This window comes from Dromiciops gliroides, chromosome 3, assembly GCF_019393635.1.
Source record: "Dromiciops gliroides isolate mDroGli1 chromosome 3, mDroGli1.pri, whole genome shotgun sequence".
NCBI lineage: Eukaryota > Metazoa > Chordata > Mammalia > Microbiotheria > Microbiotheriidae > Dromiciops > Dromiciops gliroides.
This window is the reverse complement of record NC_057863.1, coordinates 544,643,416-544,665,030: the sequence shown is the minus strand read 5'-3', so window position 1 is coordinate 544,665,030 and position 21,615 is coordinate 544,643,416. Positions and strand designations below refer to the sequence as shown.

Sequence of the window (21,615 nt, the reverse complement as noted above, 5' to 3'; positions counted from 1 at the left end):
AATGATAAGTTTGAGATACCTACAGGTCATACTTCAAAATGTCTCCTATAGAGTTGGTGATGTTGAATGGAAATTTAGAAGAGATTAGGGCTAGTTATATAGATCTGGAGGTCATCTGCACAGAAATAATAAGGAAACCTACAAGAGGTCAGGTCACTGAGAAAAAATTGTAGAGAAAGGAGGCAAGATGGCCCAGGACATAACCTTGAGATACACTCACAGTTAGGGGCAGGATATGAATGATTATCCAGCAAGGGAGACTGAGAAAGAGTAGTAGACAAGTGGAAGGAAAACTGAGAGAAGTTGCATGAAAACCTGAGAAAACTGAGTATTCTGGAAGAAAAGGTGGTCAGCAGTGGCAAATGTTGCAGAAAGGTCCAGAAGGATGATTAAGAAAAGGCCATCCACAAGTCACTTAACCCTCGTTGCCCCACAAAAAAAGAAAGAAAGAAAGAAAGAAAGAAAGGGCCATCCATCAGATTTGGCAATTAAAGATCATTGCTAACCTTGGAGACAATAGTGTCAGTTGAATGATGAGATTAGCAGCCATATTGCAAAAGGTTGTGGGGAAGGAAGTAGAGCCACCATGAATAGGTAACTTTTCCCCCTAGTAGGATGGTTATGAAAGAGAAGGGAGATATAAGTTGATAGTTTATGGGGATGATAGGGTCAAGGTAAAGTTTTTCAGGAGGAGACTTGGTGATATCTGTAGTTGCAAGGAAAGAATCAAGATAATAGTGAAAGTAAATATTGGAGGGACAGGGAGGGAGCAATCTTCTGGAGGAGATGGGAGACATTGGTTCCTAGTTGGGGAGGTCTGTGCATGTTGAGGGAGATGATCAGTCACCATTAGGATGTGCTCATGTTTTTACTATCTATAGAGATAAAAACTTGGCATGAACAAGCTCCAACAGTTTGCTAGCATTTAGCATTGATACTCTCCATGTTTGTAGCATAACTTTCCTTTCAAAAATTCAAAAATTTGATGGGCAAAGGTTTCACACTCTTTATAAATAATCCATTGCCACCTTGGGTTGGTAATATCTGTTTCTTGTTCTTTCTACTGTCCACTCTTAATTCAAATGTCCAAAATCACTATGTAATACCTTCATGGCATAGAGTAAAATGCCTGAGGTAGTGCCATCTGTGAGATGGGTATAATCTGGTAGAGTGTCCCACTGCAGAGCTCCAACTTCTATCATTGCCTCAACTGTAAAATGCCCTCAAGGGAATGAAGCTTGAGTCACTAAGGGCCACTCCCTTGATTCCTGGCTTATATAACTTCTCAAATCTATTCTCACCACCAGTTAAATAAGGACAATTGGAGCAAAATATATTTAGTCAGACACAGTTCCTATACACTGATTCCACACCCACTGATGGGAGTCACAAGTTTTTATTGCACTTCCATTTAACTATTGTCCAGGTACCTAGGCATCACAGAAATCCTTCATGCTTTCTATTCATATCACAGCTTTGGTGTCACATGAGAGCATTTATATATTCACATTTATAGGGGGCAGCTAGGTGGTACAGTGGATAGAGCCCCAGCCCTGGATTCAGGAGGACCTGAGTTCAAATCCAGCCTGAGACACTTGACACTTACTAGCTGTGTGACCCTGGGCAAGTCACTTAACCCCCACTACCCCACCCAAAAAAAAAAAAAAGTAAGTCACATTTATATATTCCTAAGCCAATAGTACATGTTGAACTCATAATTGGCTAGCAACACTACCCATCCAAACTAGGAAGCATTCAAACTACCATTGTTCAAAATATAGGTCAGTAGAGTATTGCTCATTCATATTTGAAATTGAGCTCCACTCATGTAGTCTTTGAATTTCTAAGTGACAGCCCACTTCACAGCCAACAAACCCCAAGGATACTACTTTGCCTATGGGGTGCCAAGTTTCCCTGGCAGTAAGTCCCTTATTGGTGATTGCAACCAGTGACCATCAGTCTCTCAGTACAGGACATCTCTCAAGACTTCTAAGCTAGCTTTAGCACAAAGGGCTTGCTTATGTCTACATAGGTCAACCTGCATGAAGCACTTGACCGATTCATTAAAATCCTGTTAACATGGAACCAAGATGGCAGAATAGAGGAAGTTTTACATCCCAGCTCTTCCAACATTCCCCTCTAACAACTTTAAAAAAACACCTCAAAATGAATTCTGAAGCAGCAGAAACAAGAGACATCTTTCCAACCCAAGACAACTCAGGAAATTGAAAGGAAAGATCTGTGACACTGGGTTAGGGACTGGCATGGAACACATTTGATGGCAACACCAGCTCTGGGCCTTGAAGGTGGCTGCAAACAGCAGCAGCAGCAGCTTTAGGAGCTCTCAACCCAAATACAATAAGGGGATTGGAAAATAGTCAAAAATAAATTACAGGATATCCCCTGTGCTGGCACTGGGTACAGAACTAGGCTCTATTTGGCAACTGCATTGCTCATATTCACTCCCAGGTGGAGTTTCAGGGTGTAGAAGAACATTTTCAGTCACAAGGGAGCAGGGGCCCTGAGGAGCAATAGCGCTTGCAGCTGTAAGGGAACAAGGGCCTTTCTTGTGTAAGAACCAGAGCACAGACCAGGAGAGCAGTGACTCTATCTCTCCTTACATCACACCACCTTGGAAGCACCAAAAACTTCCAAACTTTCAGAACTAGCTCTGAAAAAAGCAGTGCAAAAAAGCCTAAAGTTTGGGACAATGCCCCCCTCCCAGGTGAGCAGAGCACAACTGTAATATAAAGTTCAAAGTCAAGAAATAGGCTGGGAAAATGAGCAACAACAACAAAAACTGATCATAAAAATCTACTGTGGTGACAAGGAAGATCAATACACAAACCAGGAAGAAGATAACATTAAGAGAATAACTACAAGCAAAACCTCAAAGAAAAAATGCAAATTGGACACAAACTCAGTAAGAATTCCTGGAAGAGCTAAATAAAAAGCAAAGAAATTATTTCAAAAATCAAATTAGTGGTAGAGGGAAAAAAATGGAAAAAATGAGAACAATGCATGAAAATTATGAATAGACAACACCAAAAGTACACTTCAAATAAGAAAATAACACCTTAAACAAACAGAATTGGTCAGATGGTAAAAGATGTACAAAAACTCACCAAAGAAAAGAACTCCTTACAATGCAAAATTGACCAAATAGTGAAAGAAGTACAAAACTTCACTGATGAAAATAACCCTTTAGAAAAGCAGAAGTGGGGGGCAGTTAGGTGGTGCAGTAGATAAAGCACTGGCCCTGGGTTCAGGAGAACCTGAGTTCAAATCTGACCTCAGACACTTGACACTTACTATCTTTGTGACCCTGGGCAAGTCACGTAACCCTCATTTCCCCACAACAACAAAACAAAACCAGAATTATCCAAATGGAAAAAGAGATACAAAAGTTCATCGAAGATAATAATTTCTTAAAAATTAGAATTGGGCAAGTGGAAGCTAATGATTCTGTGGGACACCAAAAAATAATAAAACAAAGTCCAAAGAATGAAAAAAATAGAAGAAAATTTTAAATATCTCACTATTAAAAACAACCAGAAGGTAAAATAGACATTAAAAGAACCCAACAATCATCCAAATGAACACTCCAAGGAATATTATAGACAAATTCCAAAGTTCTCAGGTCAGAAACTGTCAGAAAGAAATTATTCAAATACCATGGAACCACAGTGAAGATCACACAAGATTTAGTAACTAAAACATTAAAAGAGTGGAGAGCTTGGAATATATTATTTTGGAAAGCAAAAAACTGGAATTACAACCAAGAATAATCTCCCCAGCAAAACTGAGTATAATCTTTTTTGGGGGGGGGGAAATGGATATTTAATGAAATAGAAGACTTTCAAGCACTCCTATGAAAAAACCAGAGCTGAATAAGAAATTTTACATTTAAACACAAAACTCAATAGAAGTATAAAAAAGAAATCTTAAGGGACTCAATAAGGTTAATCTGTTAACATTCCTATGTGGGAAGATTATACCTATAACACCTAAGAACCTTTATTAGGTGAGTTAAAAGGAGTCTCCAGAGACAAAGGGCACAGGTGTGAATCAATAATATTGGGATGATCTAAAAAAAAAATGGAGGGGTGAAAAAGAGGGATTCATTGGAAGAAGATAAAGGAATAAAGGAGAAAATTATCTCACATAAAAGAAACATGCAAGGAAGAGCTTTTACAGCAGAGGGGAAATTGTGAGGGGAGTGAGAAATGCTTGAAACTCACTTTCATCTGAACTGATTCAAAGAAGGAATACAGAGAGAGAGAGAGAGAGAGAGAGAGAGAGAAACTCAATTGAGGATAGAAATCTACCTTACCCAACAGGGAAATAGGAGGGGAGAAACATTAAAAAAAGGGAGAGTGATCAAAGAAAAGTGGAGGAAGCAGTCAGAAGCAAAATGGACTTTTGCAGAGGGATGGGGTAAAAAGAGACAGAAAAGGATAAACAGAAGAAAATAGGATGGAAGGAAATACACAGTCAGTAATCAGAATGTGAATGTGAATGGGATGAACTCAACAATAAAATGGAAGAGGATGGCAGAATGAATTAGAAACCAGAATCCAACAATATGTTATTTATAAGAAATACATTTGAAACAGAAAGACACATACAAAGTTAAAATAAGGGACTGAAGCAGAATCTATTGTGCTTCAGCTAAAGTTTTTTTAAAAAAGGCATAGGTACAATCAGCATCTATACTCCACAGTTCTTTCTTTCTTTTTTTTTCTTGGATTTGGAGATCCTCTTCTATCATGAGTTCCCTGGAACTCTTCTGTACCATTGCATTGGTGAGAAGAATATAGTCCATCACAGTAGGTCAATGTTGATGATACTGTGTACAATGTTCTTCTGGTTCTGCTCATCTCACTCATCATCAGCTCACGTAAGACCCTCCAGGTTTCTCTGAACTCTTCCTGCTCATCATTTCTTACAGCACAATAGTATTCCATTGTATTCATATACCACAACTTGTCCAGCCATTCCCCAATTGATGGGCACCCCCTCAACTTCCAATTCCTTGCTACCACATAAAGAGCAGCTATAAATATTTTTGTACATGTGGGTCCCTTTCCCCCTTCCATGATTTCTTTGGGCAAAAGACCTAAAAGTGGGTTTGCTTGGTCAAAGGGTATGCACAGCTTTATCGCCCTTTGGGCATAATTCCAAATTGCTCTCCAGAATGGTTGGATCAGCTCACAGCTCCACCAACAATGCATTAGTGTTCCAATTTTCCCACAGCCTCTCCAACATTTATTATCTTCCTTTTTTGTCATTTTAGCCAATCTGATAGGTGTCAGGTGGTACCTCAGAGTTGTTTTAATTTGCATCTCTCTAATCATTAGAGATTTAGAGCATTTTTTCATATGGGAATAGATAGCTTTGGTTTCTTCATCAGAAAACTGCCTGTTCATATCCTTTGACCATTTCTCAATTGGGGAATGACTTGGATTCTTATAAATTTGATTTAATTCCCTATTTATTTTAGAGATGAGGCCTTTATCAGAAGCACTGGCCTCAAAAATTGTTTCCCAGCTTTCTGCCTCCCTTCCAATTTTGGATGCATTGCTTCTGTTTGTACAAAATTTTTTTAATTTAATATAATCAAAATCATCCATTTTGCATTTTATAATATACTCTATCTCTTGTTTGGTCAAAAACTGTTCTCCTTTCCAAAGATCTGATAGGTACACTATTCCTTTCTCCCCTAATTTACCTATGGTATCACCTCTTATGTCTAAATCATGTATCCATTTTGACCTTATTTTAGTATAAGGTGTAAGATGTTGGTCTATGCCTAATTTCTGCCATACTATCTTCCAGTTTTCCCAGCAGTTTTTGTCAAATACTGAGTTCCTATCCCAGAAGCTGGAGTCTTTGGGTTTATCAAACACTACATTACTAGTGTCATTTACTACTGCATTTCCTGAGCCTAGCCTATTCCATTGATCTACCACTCTATTTTTTAGCCAGTACCAGATAGTTTTGATGACTGCCGCTTTATAGTAAAGCTCCAGGTTTGGTACCGCTAACCCACCTTCCTGTGAATTTTTTTTCATTATTTCCCTGGATATTCTTGATTTTTTGTTTTTCCAGATGAATTTTGTTATTATTTTTTCTAGCTGTATAAAATAATTTTTAGGTAGTCTGATTGGTATGGCACTGAATAAGTAAATTAATTTAGGCAATATTGTCATTTTTACTATATTAGCTCTGCCTATCCATGAGCAATTGATATCTTTCCAATTATTTAGATCTGATTTGATTTGTGTGAAGAGTGTTTGGTAGTTGTGTTCATAGAGTTCCTGGGTTTGTCTTGGCAAGTAGACTCCCAAGTATTTTATATTATCTACCGTTACTTTAAATGGAATTTCTCTTTCTATCTCTTGCTGCTGGACTTTGTTGGTCATGTATAGAAATGCTGATGATTTATGTGGATTTATTTTATATCCTGCTACTTTGCTAAAGTTGTTAATTGTTTCAAGTAATTTTTGACTTGATTCTCCAGGATTCCTTAAGTATACCATCATATCATCTGCAAAGAGCGATAGTTTTGTTTCCTCCTTGCCTATTCTAATTCCTTTAATTCCTTTCTCTTCTCTGATTGCTAAAGCTAACATTTCTAGAACAATATTAAATAATAGGGGTGATAATGGACATCCCTGTTTCACCCCTGATCTTATTGGGAAGGCCTCTAATTTATCTCCATTGCATATAATACTTGCTGATGGCTTTAGGTAGATACTGTTTATTATTCTAAGGAAAGCTCCTCCTATTCCTAAACTCTCTAGTGTTTTTATTAGGAATGGGTGCTGTACTTTGTCAAAAGCTTTCTCTGCATCTATTGAGATAATCATATGATTTTGGTTGGTTTTCTTATTAATGTGGTTGATTATGTTAATAGTTTTCCTAATGTTGAACCAGCCCTGCATTCCTGGTATAAATCCCACCTGGTCATATAGTGTATTATCCTGGTGATCACTTGCTGTAATCTCCTTGCTAATATCTTATTTAAGATTTTAGCATCAATATTCATTAGGGAAATTGGTCTATAATTTTCTTTCTCTGTTTTTGCTTTGCCTGGTTTTGGTATCACCACCATATTTGTGTCATAAAACAAATTTGGTAGAACTCCTTCTTCACCTATTTTTCCAAATAATTTGTATAATATTGGAATTAATTGTTCTTTAAATGTTTGGTAAAATTCACCCGTAAACCCATCTGGCCCTGGGGATTTTTTCTTAGGGAGTTCATTAATAGCTTGTTCAATTTCTTTTTCTAATATGGGTTTATTTAAGGATTTTATTTCCTCTTCAGTTAACCTGGGCAGTTTGTATTTTTGTAAATATTCATCCATTTCATTTAGATTGTCAAATTTATTGGCAAACAGTTGGGCAAAATAATTCCTAATTATTGATTTAATTTCCACTTCATTGGTGGTAACATCACCCTTTTCATTTTTGATACTGGTAATTTGGTTTTCTTCTTTCTTTTTTTTAATCAAATTAACCAATATTTTATCTATTTTATTGGTTTTTTCATAAAACCAGCTCTTAGTTTTATTGATTAATTCTATAGTTTTTTTGCTTTCAATCTTATTGATTTCTCCTTTAATTTTCAGGATCTCTAATTTAGTGTCTAATTGGGGATTTCTAATTTGTTCTTTTTCTAGCTTTTTAAGTTGCATGCCCAATTCATTAATCTCCTCTTTCTCTTTTTTATTCATGTAAGCATTTAGAGCTATAAATTTTCCCCTAAGCACTGCTTTGGCTGCATCCCATAGATTTTGGTATGTTGTCTCATTATTGTCATTCTCTTGGATAAAGTTATTGATTGTTTCTATGATTTCTTGTTTGGCCCATTCATTCTTTAGAATGAAATTATTTAGTTTCCAATTGATTTTCATTCTATTTTTCCCTGGCTCTTTCTTACATGTAATTTTTATTGCATCATGATCTGAGAAGGATGCATTTACTATTTCTGCCTTTCTACATTTGACTATGATGTTTTTGTGCCCTAATACATGGTCAATTTTTGAAAATGTGCCATGTACTGCTTAGAAAAAGGTATATTCCTTTCTATCCCCATTCAATTTTCTCCAGACATCTATCATGTCTAACTTTTCTAGTAATCTATTCACCTCTTTCATTTCTTTCTTATTTATTTTTTGGCTAGATTTATCTAATTCTGAGAGGGGGAGATTCAGATCCCCCACTAGTATAGTATTACTATCTAATTCCTCTTGTAACTCATTTAACTTCTCCTCTAAGAACTTGGATGCTATACCACTTGGCGCATACATATTTAATATTGATATTACTTCATTATCTATAGTACCTTTAAGTAAGATGTAATTTCCTTCCTTATCTCTTTTAATGAGATCTATTTTTGCCTGCACTTTGTCTGAGATAAGGATTGCTACCCCTGCCTTTTTTACTTTAGCTGAGGCATAATATATTCTGCTCCAGCCTTTTACCTTTACTCTGTGTGTATCTCTCTGCTTCAAATGTGTTTCTTGTAAACAGCATATTGTAGGGTTCTGGTTTTTAATCCACTCTGCAATTCACTTCCGTTTTATAGCAGAGTTCATCCCATTCACATTCACAGTTATTATTACTGACTGTCTATTCCCCTCCATTCTATTTACCCCCTTTGTACTTTTCCCCCCTTCTTTCACCCTATCTCTCCTCACCGACGTTTTACTTCTTACCCCTGCCTCCCCTGATCTGCCCTTCCTTTTTATCACCCCCCTCTCTTTTCTTTACCCTTTTCTCCCTTGCTTTTGTCCTCCCTTCTATCAGTCCCCCCCTTTCCCTTCCCCTTTTGTTTCCCTAAAGAATGAGTTAAGTTTCTTTATCCCAATGAACGTATATGTTATTCCCTCTTTGAGTCAAATCTAATGAGAATAGGGTTGAAACCATGTTCCCCCCTCCCTTCTTTCCCTCTATTGTAATAGGTTTTTTTCCACCTCTTCATATAATATAATTCATCCCATTCCACCTCCCCTTTCCTCTCCTCCCCATAGACTCCCTTTTTATCCCCTTAATTCTTTTGTATCATCACATCAAAGACAATTTATATTTATACCCTCTATATAAAGTCCTTCTCTCTGCCCAAATACATTTACAGTTCTTAAGAGTTATGAGTATTATCTTCCTATGTAGGGATATAAACAGTTTAACCTAATAGGGTAACTTTTTTTTTCCCCTCTGTTTACCTTTTTAAACTTCTCTTGAGTCTTGTATGTTGAGATCAAATTTTCTATTCAGTTCTGGTCTTTTCACCAGGAAAGATTGAAATTCCCCAATGTCATTAAATGTCCATCTTTTCCCCTGAAAGAAAATGCACATTTTTGCTGCGTAATAGATTCTCGGCTGCAATCCAAGCTCCTTTGCCTTCCGGAATATCATATTCCAAGCCTTGCAGTCCTTTAATGTTGAAGCTGCCAGGTCCTGAGCAATCCTGACTGTGGCTCCATGATATTTAAATTGCTTCTTTCTGGCTGCTTCTCCAACTGCTTTTACTGTCTCCAGGTTTAGCCACTTAAAAAAAAAAAAAAACCCTTTCAGAATTTGGCCACTTTTCAGCCCAGTCAATCCCAAACTGCTCCTCTACTCTGTAGAGTTTGTAAAAGGAGGATTAAGTGTTAACACCCTCACTGATATAGTAACTTCTTATCCTCTGTGGTTATATCCCTTTTATTTTTGTTTTTTGTTTTGTTTTGTTTTGTTTTTGCAGGGCAATGAGGGTTAAGTGACTTGCCCAGGGTCATACAGCTAGTAAGTGTCAAGTGTCTGAGGCTGGATTTGAACTCAGGTACTCCTGAATCCAGGGCAGGTGCTCTACCACTAGCTGCCCCCTATATCCCTTTTATAATGCTAAACTCAGGAGGCAAGGCTACCTGCCTCTCTTACTTGGATATATTCCTGACTTTTCATACACAGATGTAAGCAAACAAATCCTAGGAGACTTTAAATTCACTCTGAGTTCAGTAGGAGAACCAATACTAGAAACAAAGTATAAAGTTAATTTCCAGGCCATTGCACTTTCTTCCCCACTACCTTTTTCATTTCCAAGGGCCTCAGTTTTCCTATCTGTTAAAAAAGGGAGTTAGACTCATTGGGGTCTAAGATCCTTACTTAATCTGTAAGGCTAAAATCAAACATCATCTTTATTTCTGATAATCCTTATAGCCTCGTTCAGACACTCAAGAATAAGTCTATTCAGCTTCCAGTCTCCTCTGAGCACACATTAAATACTGCACAAATCCACTAGGAGTTTTCCGGGATCATGGTTGGACCAAAGGCCACAGATATACCTCCCACTACTGCTGTCAAGTGCCTAGGGGCTGGCACAGCTGCCTGCTTTGCTGACCTGCTCACCTTCCCATTGGACACAGCCAAAGTTCGTCTCCAGGTAAGTGGCTCCTTCACTGAGGGTCTTCAATCAATCTGATGGAGGGCAGTTCACAGACTATCATGGAGCTGCAATGGCTCCCAGAGGCCATGTGGTCCAACCCTACCTGAATAAGGGCTCTCCTTTCCAACCTCCCAGTCAGATGGTCATTTGATCTCTGATTGAAGACATCAAAGAATGAGAAATTCCCTGTCTCCCATGTCAGTCCATTCCACTCTGACCCAGGCCTAATTGGTAGGAAGTTTTCCTTATCTGTGCCATTGCAACTTCACCCCATTGTTCTAGTTCTAGCCCCTGGACCAAGTAAAATAAGGAGATTGGACTAGATGGATGCCGAGGTCTCTTTTCCCTTCTAGATTTCCTGGTTCTGAGACTAATTGATCTTCCACATGACAGGCCTTCAAATACTTGAAGGCAATTATCATGTCCCCACTAAGTCACCACTAGGCTAAACCTCTCCATTTCCTTCACCTTTCAGCATCCTGATCACCCTCCTCTGGACACTTGTCCACAGGGTCCTTCCTAAAATGTATTGCCCAGAACTGGGCACAATACTTCAGGTAGAGCCTGACCAGACAGAAGACTGTAGGTAGGATTATCACCTCCCTCTTTCCAGAAACCATGCCTCTAGTCCCATAGCTTTAGATTCCATTAGTTTTTTTAGCTGCCATATCACACTGCTGATTCATACTGTGGTCTACCAAGACCCCCATATCCATGGTATGTGAACTATTGTCTAGTCATGACTCTCTGATCTGGTACTTGTGCAAAAGCCGAGTGGACACCTAATAGACTTTCTCTAACTCCTCACCCCTCTCTTCTGTCTTTCAGATCCAAGGAGAATCCCAGACAGAGCAGGCAGTTCAAAATGTTCGATACCAGGGATTGCTGGGCACCATCAGGACCATGGTGAAGAATGAAGGCCCCACCAGCCTCTACAATGGCCTGGTGGCTGGGCTGCAGCGTCAAATGAGCTTTGCCTCCATCCGAATTGGCCTCTATGACTCTGTCAAGCAGTTCTACACCCCCAAGGGAGCAGAAAGTGAGCATTGGAGCCAGAGACAGTATGAATCTTAGCCCCAGGAGGAAACAGACCAGGATAGAGGGAGGCACCCAGTGCAAAAAGCTGAACTGTCTTGATTTCTTATACGATCCAATATAACAAGCATTGGTTAAGCACCGTGCTACTTGCTAAGGATGTAAGGACAAAATGAAAACTACTTAATGCCTCCTTGGGGAGCTTACATTCTGCTGGGGGGATATAACAGGCAAAATAATAGAAGCGATGAGTGAATATTTAGGCTTAATGTGAGGAAAAAACCTTTCTCAGGATCAAAGTTGTTTCAAAGTAGAATGGACTGCCTTAAAAAGTGATTTCCCTGCACCACAGAGGTCTTTGGGCAAGAGGCATGCATACATACATATACACACCCATATACACATATATGGGTGTGTGTATGTATGGAATGCTGTAGGTGGGGAATCCCTGCTCCAGCACAGATGGCTTTAACTAGACACTCTTGGAGGTCCTTTTCTGTCACGGAGAAATTGGTTGGTGGCGGAGAGCCTTAGGTAATCCTCTTTAAAGAATTACACCCTCTCGAACACAAATCCAATTAGAATAAAATAACCTTTTATTTGGGTACTAAAGAAAGGAGTCAATATGATGTAGGAGGCTAAAAGGGGTTAATAGAAAAACCTAAGATCCAAGCTCTAATTCAGATATTAGCTCTAAAAGGGATTCAGACCCAGTTAATGGCTAACTTACAAGTAGGATGCTGGGTTTTCGTACCCACATAGAATCAGTACCCATAACGGGAACAGAGGGACCTTGGCCAAGGAGACCTGATAAATGATAAAATGACAAGGGTACAGAAATTCTAATGAAAAATGGAAACTAGCCATGGGAATCAGAAAGAGACATGAGCAGAAAAGGCCAAATTTGTCCCCAGATTCACCTTATGATGAGAGTAAGCCCCCAAAACACACCTCCCCTGAAAAAGGTACCCGCCTCGGGGGTTGGCTTAGGACCCCAGGAACTCCAAATTAGGATAAGCCCTCCCCTGTACCTCCCCAAGGTGGAGATTATTATAATGAGACTGATAATCAATTTATCCATACTATAAATATACCTGTCTTTCCTTTCCTTATTCGAGAGATACCTTTCTACTTTTCTGGTTCTCTCTCTGTGGTCAATCAGAGTATTGCAATAAAATCTAGGAAACTGAGTCACTGAGTCTTGTAATTCTTTTGGGACAATTTGACCATAAATTCCAGCCCACATCATTTGGAGCCCCGTGTGACTTCAAGTCTCAGACTCAGACTCTTTTTTTTTTTTTAAAGCAGTGGGGTGAGATCTTGTTAAGGTAAGTTTGAGATCTGCCTTTAACTCCTGTACCCAGTTTTTTGGCTCATTTGGGAGTCCCGGCCCACTCACCAAAGGGAGTGGGGGTATTTCTCCTTGATCCGGGATCAAGCGATTTACCCTGAGGGATTTTTTTTTTTCCCTGAAAAGGGAAAAAAAGAATTGCCCTGTTGGCAAGACCCAGCAGTCTAGGGGACACCCTGGATTGGGTTCTTTGCTATTTTAATGGAAACCCACGTGGATGCAGGTGCAGTGTCAGTAACCTCAGGGAGGGTCAGGAAATTTTGACAAATTGGGTAATATGAATTTGCCCCACCCACCTACCCACCCTCTTCACTTAGTCTCTATAACAGAGGCAGATACAAAATAATGCCTTTATGCAAGTCATAAAATGTACTAAAATGCAGACATATTAAATATTGTAGTATGATAATAAGCAGAATTATGAAATGAGAAGTAAAGTTAATGATAAAGCCTGTACATCACTGTACAGTAACGTTTACACAGGTGTGCAGTACTTTGGCCCTTGCGCACCCACTGCACTTAGCCTTTATCACTGCAGGTTGACTGTACAATGTTTTTTATGAAGCCATCAAGAGATGTTTGGACAGTGGCTCTCTTTTTTTCCTCGTATATCTGACTATAGCAAGCAATACTATCCTTAACTCGTCTTTGAACTTTTAAAAATCTTGAAATATTTTGATCCATCTTTTCAATACAAGAAAACAATTCACTCAAATGATGAAATGCTTCCACTAACTGCTTTGTTGTGAACCTTTTTGGTTTGACCTCGAATTTCAACGCTTCCCTTTCTTCTTCTGCAATCTTTGCAACTAGCAGCTCAATCAGGTCCTCATTCTATAGTTCTCCATGAAACCCAACCAACTCCTCCACATTATTCTCATCCATTTCTAGGTCTAATTCTTGCGCTAATTTTACAATCTTATTACTTCTTCAAATGTTTCATCTTTGTCAAATCCACGAAAATCGGGAACTGGGGTTGTACACTTTTTTCCCAAACTCTCTTCATACATGTTTCTATGACATCTTCCCATGGCTTTCAGAATTCTTTATGTATAGTTGAATTTGTGTAATGCAAATTTATGTAAATTGAGAGCTATCTACTTTACTTCTTTATAGATAGGGAACTAACATTTAGAGAGGTTAAATAACACCTATAGACCACTGATCTAATAAGTGTTGGAGGTGGGACTCGAACCCAGGTATCTCCTGATTCTGGTCTACTTCTTGTTTTGCTTGATCCTGTGATCATAGGATCAGAAATTTATATAACTGGGTGGGACCTCAAAGGCTATTTAAGCCAGCCTCTTCATTTTACAGTCAAGGAAACTGAGGCCCAGAGAGGGAAAGTAACTTCCCACACTTTCCCTGTGCTTTTTGCTCCTATTGCTCACTATAAGAGGCAGCATGGTGCAGTGGGAAAAACACTGTGTTAAAAGTTACAAGACTTGGGTTGAAGTCCAAACTTGCATCCCAACTGTGGGACTTCTCTAAGCTTCAGTTTTCTCACCTGCCACATGAGGCTAACAATACTTGTACTACCTCCCTCCCAGGGGTACTGTGACACTGAGAACACATAGTAAGCATTAACCTGCTGTATAAATTGAATCTATTATTGTTGTGGCACTCAGTGGAGAGCGCTCAGGGCCTAGATTTAGAAAGACCTGAGTTCAAATCTCACCTCACACACTTCCTAGCTGTGTGACCCCTGAGCAAGTCACTTGATCTGTTTGCCTCAGTTGTCTCATCTGTAAAATGAAAATAATAATAGCACCTACCTCCTAGGGTTGTTGTGAGGATCAAATGAGTTATTTGTAAAGCCTTTAGCATAGTACCTGACACATAGCAGGTACTTAATAAATGTGTGTGTATATATGTATATATATATATATACACATATACATACACATATACACACACAATTTATAAACACATATGCATATGGATTGTGTGTGTGTGTGTGTGTGTGTGTGTGTGTGTGTGTGTGTGTGTGTGTGTGTATAAATATCCTGGGATGTCCTTCCCCCTCTTTTACTTGTTGAATTCCTATCTAATTCCCAGCTCTAATGCTATCTCCTCCGGGAAGTCTTTCCTGATCCACCACCACCATCACCATACTTCACATCAGCAATATTTCCCCTCTTGAACTTCCAGAGAATCTTGTTTTGCACCTCTTTTATGTACCTGTTGTATATGATTGTATATTGCATATTAAATGTATTGGAGCCTTATTCCTCTGCACAAAGACAAGAATAGTGCCTTATCTACAGAGCTCTGCTTGAAGCTGGTGCTTAATCAAAGTTAGTTTAGTTGAACTGAGAATCTAGCCCAATGCTATTATTTGATAAATGAGCAAAGTGAGCCCCAGGGATGGAAGCGGCTTATCCAAAGTCACAGTGCTTTTAAACACTGCATCTAAGCGAAAGCTATGGAAATGGGATGAGATGAATCTGGGAAAGTTTCTGCCTTAGCCCCAGCAGGATCCTGACTCACCCTTCCCCTTTCTCTCTCCTCCTCACCCACAACAGACTCCAGCATCATGATCCGGATCCTGGCAGGATGCACAACAGGGGCCATGGCCGTGACCTGTGCTCAACCCACAGATGTGGTGAAGGTGCGTTTCCAGGCCAGTGCCCAACTGGGACCAGGAAGCAGCAGAAAGTACAGAGGGACAATGGATGCCTACAGGACAATTGCCAGGGAGGAAGGGATCAAGGGCCTGTGGAAAGGTGGGTCTTGGTTCTAGAGTTCCTGGGCATTGAACAGGACTAGTGCTACCCAGAGAGAATCAGGAGCTCCTAGATGGGTAGAGGAGGTGGTGGATTTGAAGGGTCCTGAGAGTAGCATCCCTCTCTAAAACATCCAAAACATCCCCCACTATCCAGACGCAAGGACCGCAGTTCCCCTAATAGGAACTGCCTCATCTATAGTGCTTTAAGGTTTGCCAAGCACTCTCCTCATAATACCTGAGAGGGAGATCATAGAAGTATTCCTTTTTTTTTTTTTTTTTTTTTTTGCGGAGCAATGGGGGTTAAGTGACTTGCCCAGGGTCACACAGCCAGCAAGTGTTAAGTGTCTGAGGCCGGATTTGAACTCAGGTACTCCTGAATCCAGGACCAGTGCCACCTAGCTGCCCCCAAAGTATTCCTAATTTACAAATGAAGAAACAGGCTTAGAGATGACTCACTTGCCTCAGGTCACACTGCTAGGAAGTGTTGGAGCTGGGATTCAAACCCAAGCCTTCGGATCCTGAGTTTAGTGCTCTTTCCTGCCAAGGTACTGAAAATTTGTATTAACTGGAAGAAAGAATATTCACTCAACAAGCCCTTATCAAGCCATTATTCTCCATAGTCAAGCTAATTTATCACTCTGTAGGTCTCTGACTCAGGACATGGAGACCTACTGGGTCTGGGCTTGGAGATCAGAAGACTCATCTTCCTGAGTTCAAATCTGGCCTCAGACACATACTAGCTGTGTGATCCTGGGCAAATCATCTAATCCTCCTTGCCTCGGTTTCCTAATCTGTAAAATGAGCTGGAGAAGGAAATGGCAAACAAGTCTGGCAAGAAAAGACCAAATGGGGTTATGAAAACTCAGACACAACTGAAACAACTGAACAACATCTATACCTATTGTTGGATATTAAAATATAGTTTTTGTATCTGCCTGTCTCCTACAAACAGATCAGAGAAATAATGTTTAATCTCTCCTACAAAATTAATAAACAGATCAGAGAAATCATAATATCTTATATCTCCTACTAACCAGATCAGAGAACATGATATCCATACCTGTCCTGCTATGAAACAGATTAGAGACAGACAGAAAAAACATAATATCAATTTAATATTTTGTCCCAAGAAGAAATTAACACATGATCATGTGGAGACTCTCCTCCTAAGAGTGAAGCTCAGGGGACTCCCCATTTCTGAGGGTATATATAATTTTAGTCCGCTGATTACAGGGCATTGTCAGTTTCAATAGTATGATACAGAAATCAACCCAGAAGCAAAAAGCAGTTTAACAATTTCAGTTATTACAAGTATGGAGGAAATACAGAAGCATTATCATAAGATTACAGGATTCCAAAAAAGGGTTTGGCAAGGATGAGGATGCCCAGATTACAGGATTCCAAAAAAGCCTGAGACTGAGCGCCAGTCTCTTCCTTCCTCCTCCCACTTGCCCGCGCCACTTCCTGACGCCAAAGAAAAGACTCCTGGTCTTGCCCTCAAAAACCTTCACTTCATGGGTAGAACTCTTCTACAGTAAGTCTCCAGCAGGTGACGTCATTCCAATCGTTACAGAACTCAGGTCCTCCTGAATCCAGGGCCAGTGCTTTATCCACTGCACCACCTAGCTGCCCCCAGAGAACACATTCTTTGAAGGATGACCTAAAGACTTTTTTGTGTCCTGGACTCTTTGGGCAGATTCAGTGAAGTCTATGTATTGACCCCCTTCTCAGAATAATGGTTTTATATGAATAATATAAAATACATAGGATTATTAAGAAAATCAATTATGATGAAATAATAAAAGTATAACTTTTTTATCCAATCCAAGTTCACAGAGTCACTGGAAGTGATCCACAAAACAATTGGGAATCTGTGGCCCCTACATTAAGGGCAGCTGAAAGCATAGCCTTAAATAGTAGGATTTCCCTGTGGTTGGTCTTTAAAGGGCCCTGTTGAGCATGGGACTGGCAGGGTAACGCGATTTACCTGTGTGTGTATTTGGAAGAAAGGATGGGCCTGGCTACAGCATAAGGTGCAGATCCCATCACTTTTTATCCTCTGAGTCTGTAGGAAAAGCTGCAGTGTCTATAAGTGGTAATGGTAGCTCCCACTTCCATACCATCTAGGCAAGTGCACAGCTCTTCCCTCACATCAGCTGGTATAACCAGGGACTTTGGCTCTTTCTCATGAAGTATCTCAGGGGAAGAGGCAGGACCAGAAGCCAGGGCTCCTTCAGACTCCCAAGCCAGCAAAGTCTCTTCTGCACCAGTCAGGCCTTCTCATCAGCACCATGTTCAAGTGTAATGGACTCTGTCCAAAGGAAGGACCCAGGCAGAAGGCTTTGCCGTTTTGGTTCCAGCTCTGCCACTAACTCAGTGACTTTAAGCAGGTCTCTCAGTTTCCTTACCTGGAAAATGAGAATTAGACCAGACGGTTTCTAAGACAGGGCTTCTTAAGCTCTTGTGTGTCATGGATACCTTTGGCAGTCTAGATGTCTTCCCAAAATAATATTTTTGTTCAATTCACAGTTGAAGGAAATGCTAAATTTCAGTTAGAGATGAGTGCAAATAAAGTTATACTTTTTCCCCCTCCCAATTTTTTTCCCCAATTTTTCCCAGATCTGCCCATTAGATCTGTCAATGAACCCCAAGTTAAGAACTCATCCATGTCCTACGGTCCCTTCTATCTGACACTCTTCTTTTCTGCCTTCACCTTGGGCACTGAGCATCATTAACCATTTTGTTGCAGGGGGAGAATTGGGGCATGGGCTTTAAACCTAGGGCAGAATCTCATATGACTATAATATTTGAGGTCCTAATCACAGGATTGGATTACGTGACTAATACTTCCTCCCCCCATTCCATCCAGAGGATTCTATTATTGTGTATTTTTTTTTTTTTGCGGGACAATGGGGGTTAAGTGACTTGCCCAGGGTCACACAGCTAGTAAGTATCAAGTGTCTGAGGCTGGATTTGAACTCAGATACTTCTGAATCCAGGGCCAGTGCTTTATCCACTGCGTCACCTAGCTGCCCCTATTATTGTGTATTTATAGCTCAGTATTTTTGTGTCATCCCTCTAATAGCCTGTGGGCTCCGTGAGGCTAGGGAACATGCCTCATCTAAACTTGCCATTTCTCTCAGAGCCTGGCATCGTGCGTCTAGTAGGCAATTCATAAATGCTCATTGTATTGAATTGACTCCTATCCCTGCTGACCAATTCATTTCCCTCTCTCCAACAGGAACTTTGCCCAACATCACCAGAAATGCCATTGTCAACTGTGCTGAGATGGTGACCTATGACATGATAAAGGAGGCACTGATAGACCACCACCTGATGACTGGTAAGGCTTTGGACTTTTCTACAAACAGTACAACTTTCATCTCCCTCACAGAACCACCTCAGATTCCTTTAGTGAATAGATAATGGGGAAAGAAACAGGCACTGCCAACAGGATGAGAATCAACCTTGAGGCACCTGGGACCTGCCTCAACTTTTAGAAGGTTGGATGGTACAATGGTGGGTCCCTAGCTATGTCAAACACTCCCCCCAAAATCCTGCCCTGGAAACCCTGCATTTTTTTTTTTTTTTTTTTTTTTTAGTGAGGCAATTGGGGTTAAGTGACTTGCCCAGGGTCACACAGCTAGTAAATGTTAAGTGTCTGAGGTCGGATTTGAACTCAGGTCCTCCTGACTCCAGGGCCGGTGCTCTATCCACTGCGCCATCTAGCTGCCCCAAACCCTGCATTTATAATCCAGGCTTTGCCACTAACTTGCTCTATGACCCTGGGCAGGTCACTTTACCTCTTGGTCTCAGTTTCTTCTACAAAATGAGAATTGGACTAGAATCAGGGGTTCTTTTTTTTTTTTAGCAATAAACATTTTTATTTATAATTTTGGGTTCCATTTTTTATCCCTCCTTCCCTCCCTTTCCTCCCTTCCCTCCCCCCTCCCTAAGGCGGTTAGCAATCAGATATGAGTTAGTACGATTATATAAAGCATTACCATATTCGTCATTATGTACAAGAAAAATTAATAGGAAAAAATGAAAGTGAAAAATAACATACTTCAGTCTTTGTTCCATCAAAATTAGTTCTTTCTTTGGAGGTGGATGGTATGTTTCATCAATAGTCCTTCGGGATTATCTGAATCAGGGGTTCTTAACCTGGGGGATGGGGGATCTGTGGACTTTTGAAACTATTTTGATAATTAGTGTTTTAATATAATTGGTTTCCTTTGCAGTCTTTTATGTTTATTTTATACCTTTTATTTTTATTGTGTTTGTCACTTTATGAGGGTTCCATAGGCTTTACCTAACTGCCAAAGACACAAAAATGGCTAAAACCCTCTGAACTGTATCTCTAAGGTCCCTTGCAACTCTAATAGTCAGTGGCTCTGTGACTATTGATATTTGCTGAGCACCTGCTGAGCAGCCCCTGTGCTCAGCACTCAAAGGTGATAGAGAAGAACAAGCCATTGGTCCTGCCCTCACTGAATCATAGAGTTGGAGTTGGAAGGAACTTTAAAGGTGATCTAATCCAAAGTTCCTTAAGCTGTAGGTGGCAACCCCATATGGGCTCACATAACTGAATGTGGGGGTAGTGAAAAAATTGACAACAGTAACTATATTTCATATACTTGTTGGGGGGACTTGTGACCTGGATTGGGGGGCTAGCTCATCCGAAGAATTGGAGAGTCATCACAAATCTTATAAAATCAGAAGAGATTTATTAAGAGAGAGGAATATATGGCCAGGAACAGATCACCACGGTGACTGTCCCTCTGGAGTTAGAGAGGACCCAGTCTCTTGTATCTTTACAAAACAAAGAAAGGGCAGGGAATTATAAAGTAAGGGAAAATACAGAAACTGGGGCCAGAAAACTAAGAGGGGATCTTGGGTAACGTGGTGTCAGGAGCATGTGCAGCATCCATCCAGATCTTACATACCCTCTTTCAGATCTTAGTATTGCTTATCAGCGTACTGGAGTCATGTCCTGCCACACCTCATACCCGAGGTGGAAGAGAGAGCTGTTTTTCCCTTGGCCTAGGGGGTTTGAATCTTTTGGATTTCTTGGGGTCCCACTACATACCTACATACCCAGGGTTATGTAAAAATTTCTTGAGTGAAAAGGGGTCACAAATGGAAAAAGGCTAAATCCTGATCTAGTCCAAACCTCTCATTTTACAGATTAAAAGACCAGATTTCAAATTGTACTCAGGTACTCTGGCTCAAAATACAGTTATCCCTTCCACATCTTGACTTTCCCCATCATGGATCTGATACATGGTGGGTTGGAATAAGAAACTAAATGGGAATTTGGAGGGAGTTTTGTGAAATGCACAGATGACACATGAAGGCCAGCAGATGACACAGAGCCTATGACCAAATACTTTACCCAACTTTTACAATAAGTTATTGTAAACACCCCATAAAAGAAAAAGAAAAAATTCAGACTTCTCTGGCACGAAGGGAAGGCCAAAAATTTTACTCAGATTTTCCAGATCACGGGGCACCACATCCTTTAACTCCTGCAATGTGAAAGGGATAACTACTGCGTGCTTTCACTCTACCACATTGCATTCCAGAGTTCACAGGGAACAACTAAAATAAAATAAAACAGACTAATTAAGCACTCAAATGCATAATACTCATAGAAAGACCACTGGCTTAAGACTCAGAAGACTTGGGTTGGTGTCCCTATTTGGACTCTTCTTAGCTCTGTGAACTTGAGCAAGTCTCTTCTCTGTACCTGTTTCCTTATCTGTGAAATAGGGATGATATTCTTTGAATTATTACTTTACAGGGTTACAAACCTTAAAATGTTATATAAATTCAAGTTACTTGGTAGATGCACACTATAAAGCAATTGAAAAAAAAGAGAGAGAAGGGAAAGAGGAGAAAGCTAACTGTCTATTTGTGATAATATCTGTCACTTACATGGTATTTTAAAGTTTGCCCACTTTATGTATGCTACCTCATTTGATCTTTACAACAGCTTTGTGAGGTATATGATATCATTATGCCCTTTTTCAGTCAGGAAGCTGAGGCTTATATGAGCTCAGTAACT

The 21,615-nt window shown here is 40.0% G+C and overlaps 1 protein-coding gene across 3 annotated transcripts in view; it reads left to right on the top strand.

The window, feature by feature from the left end:
- The window catches only part of UCP3 (uncoupling protein 3), a 44,726-nt gene that overhangs the window by 8,095 nt on the left and 15,016 nt on the right, over positions 1–21,615 (top strand). For 2 of the 3 annotated variants that reach the window (XM_043999271.1, XM_043999273.1), the window contains exons 2-5: positions 10,209–10,431; positions 11,263–11,473; positions 15,346–15,546; positions 18,790–18,891. In XM_043999271.1, coding sequence (XP_043855206.1) covers positions 10,306–10,431; positions 11,263–11,473; positions 15,346–15,546; positions 18,790–18,891 — 640 coding nt within the window. In that variant the 5' untranslated portion in view covers positions 10,209–10,305. The remainder of the gene's footprint in view (positions 1–10,208; positions 10,432–11,262; positions 11,474–15,345; positions 15,547–18,789; positions 18,892–21,615) is intronic. The other variant, XM_043999272.1, reaches the window with a different exon arrangement.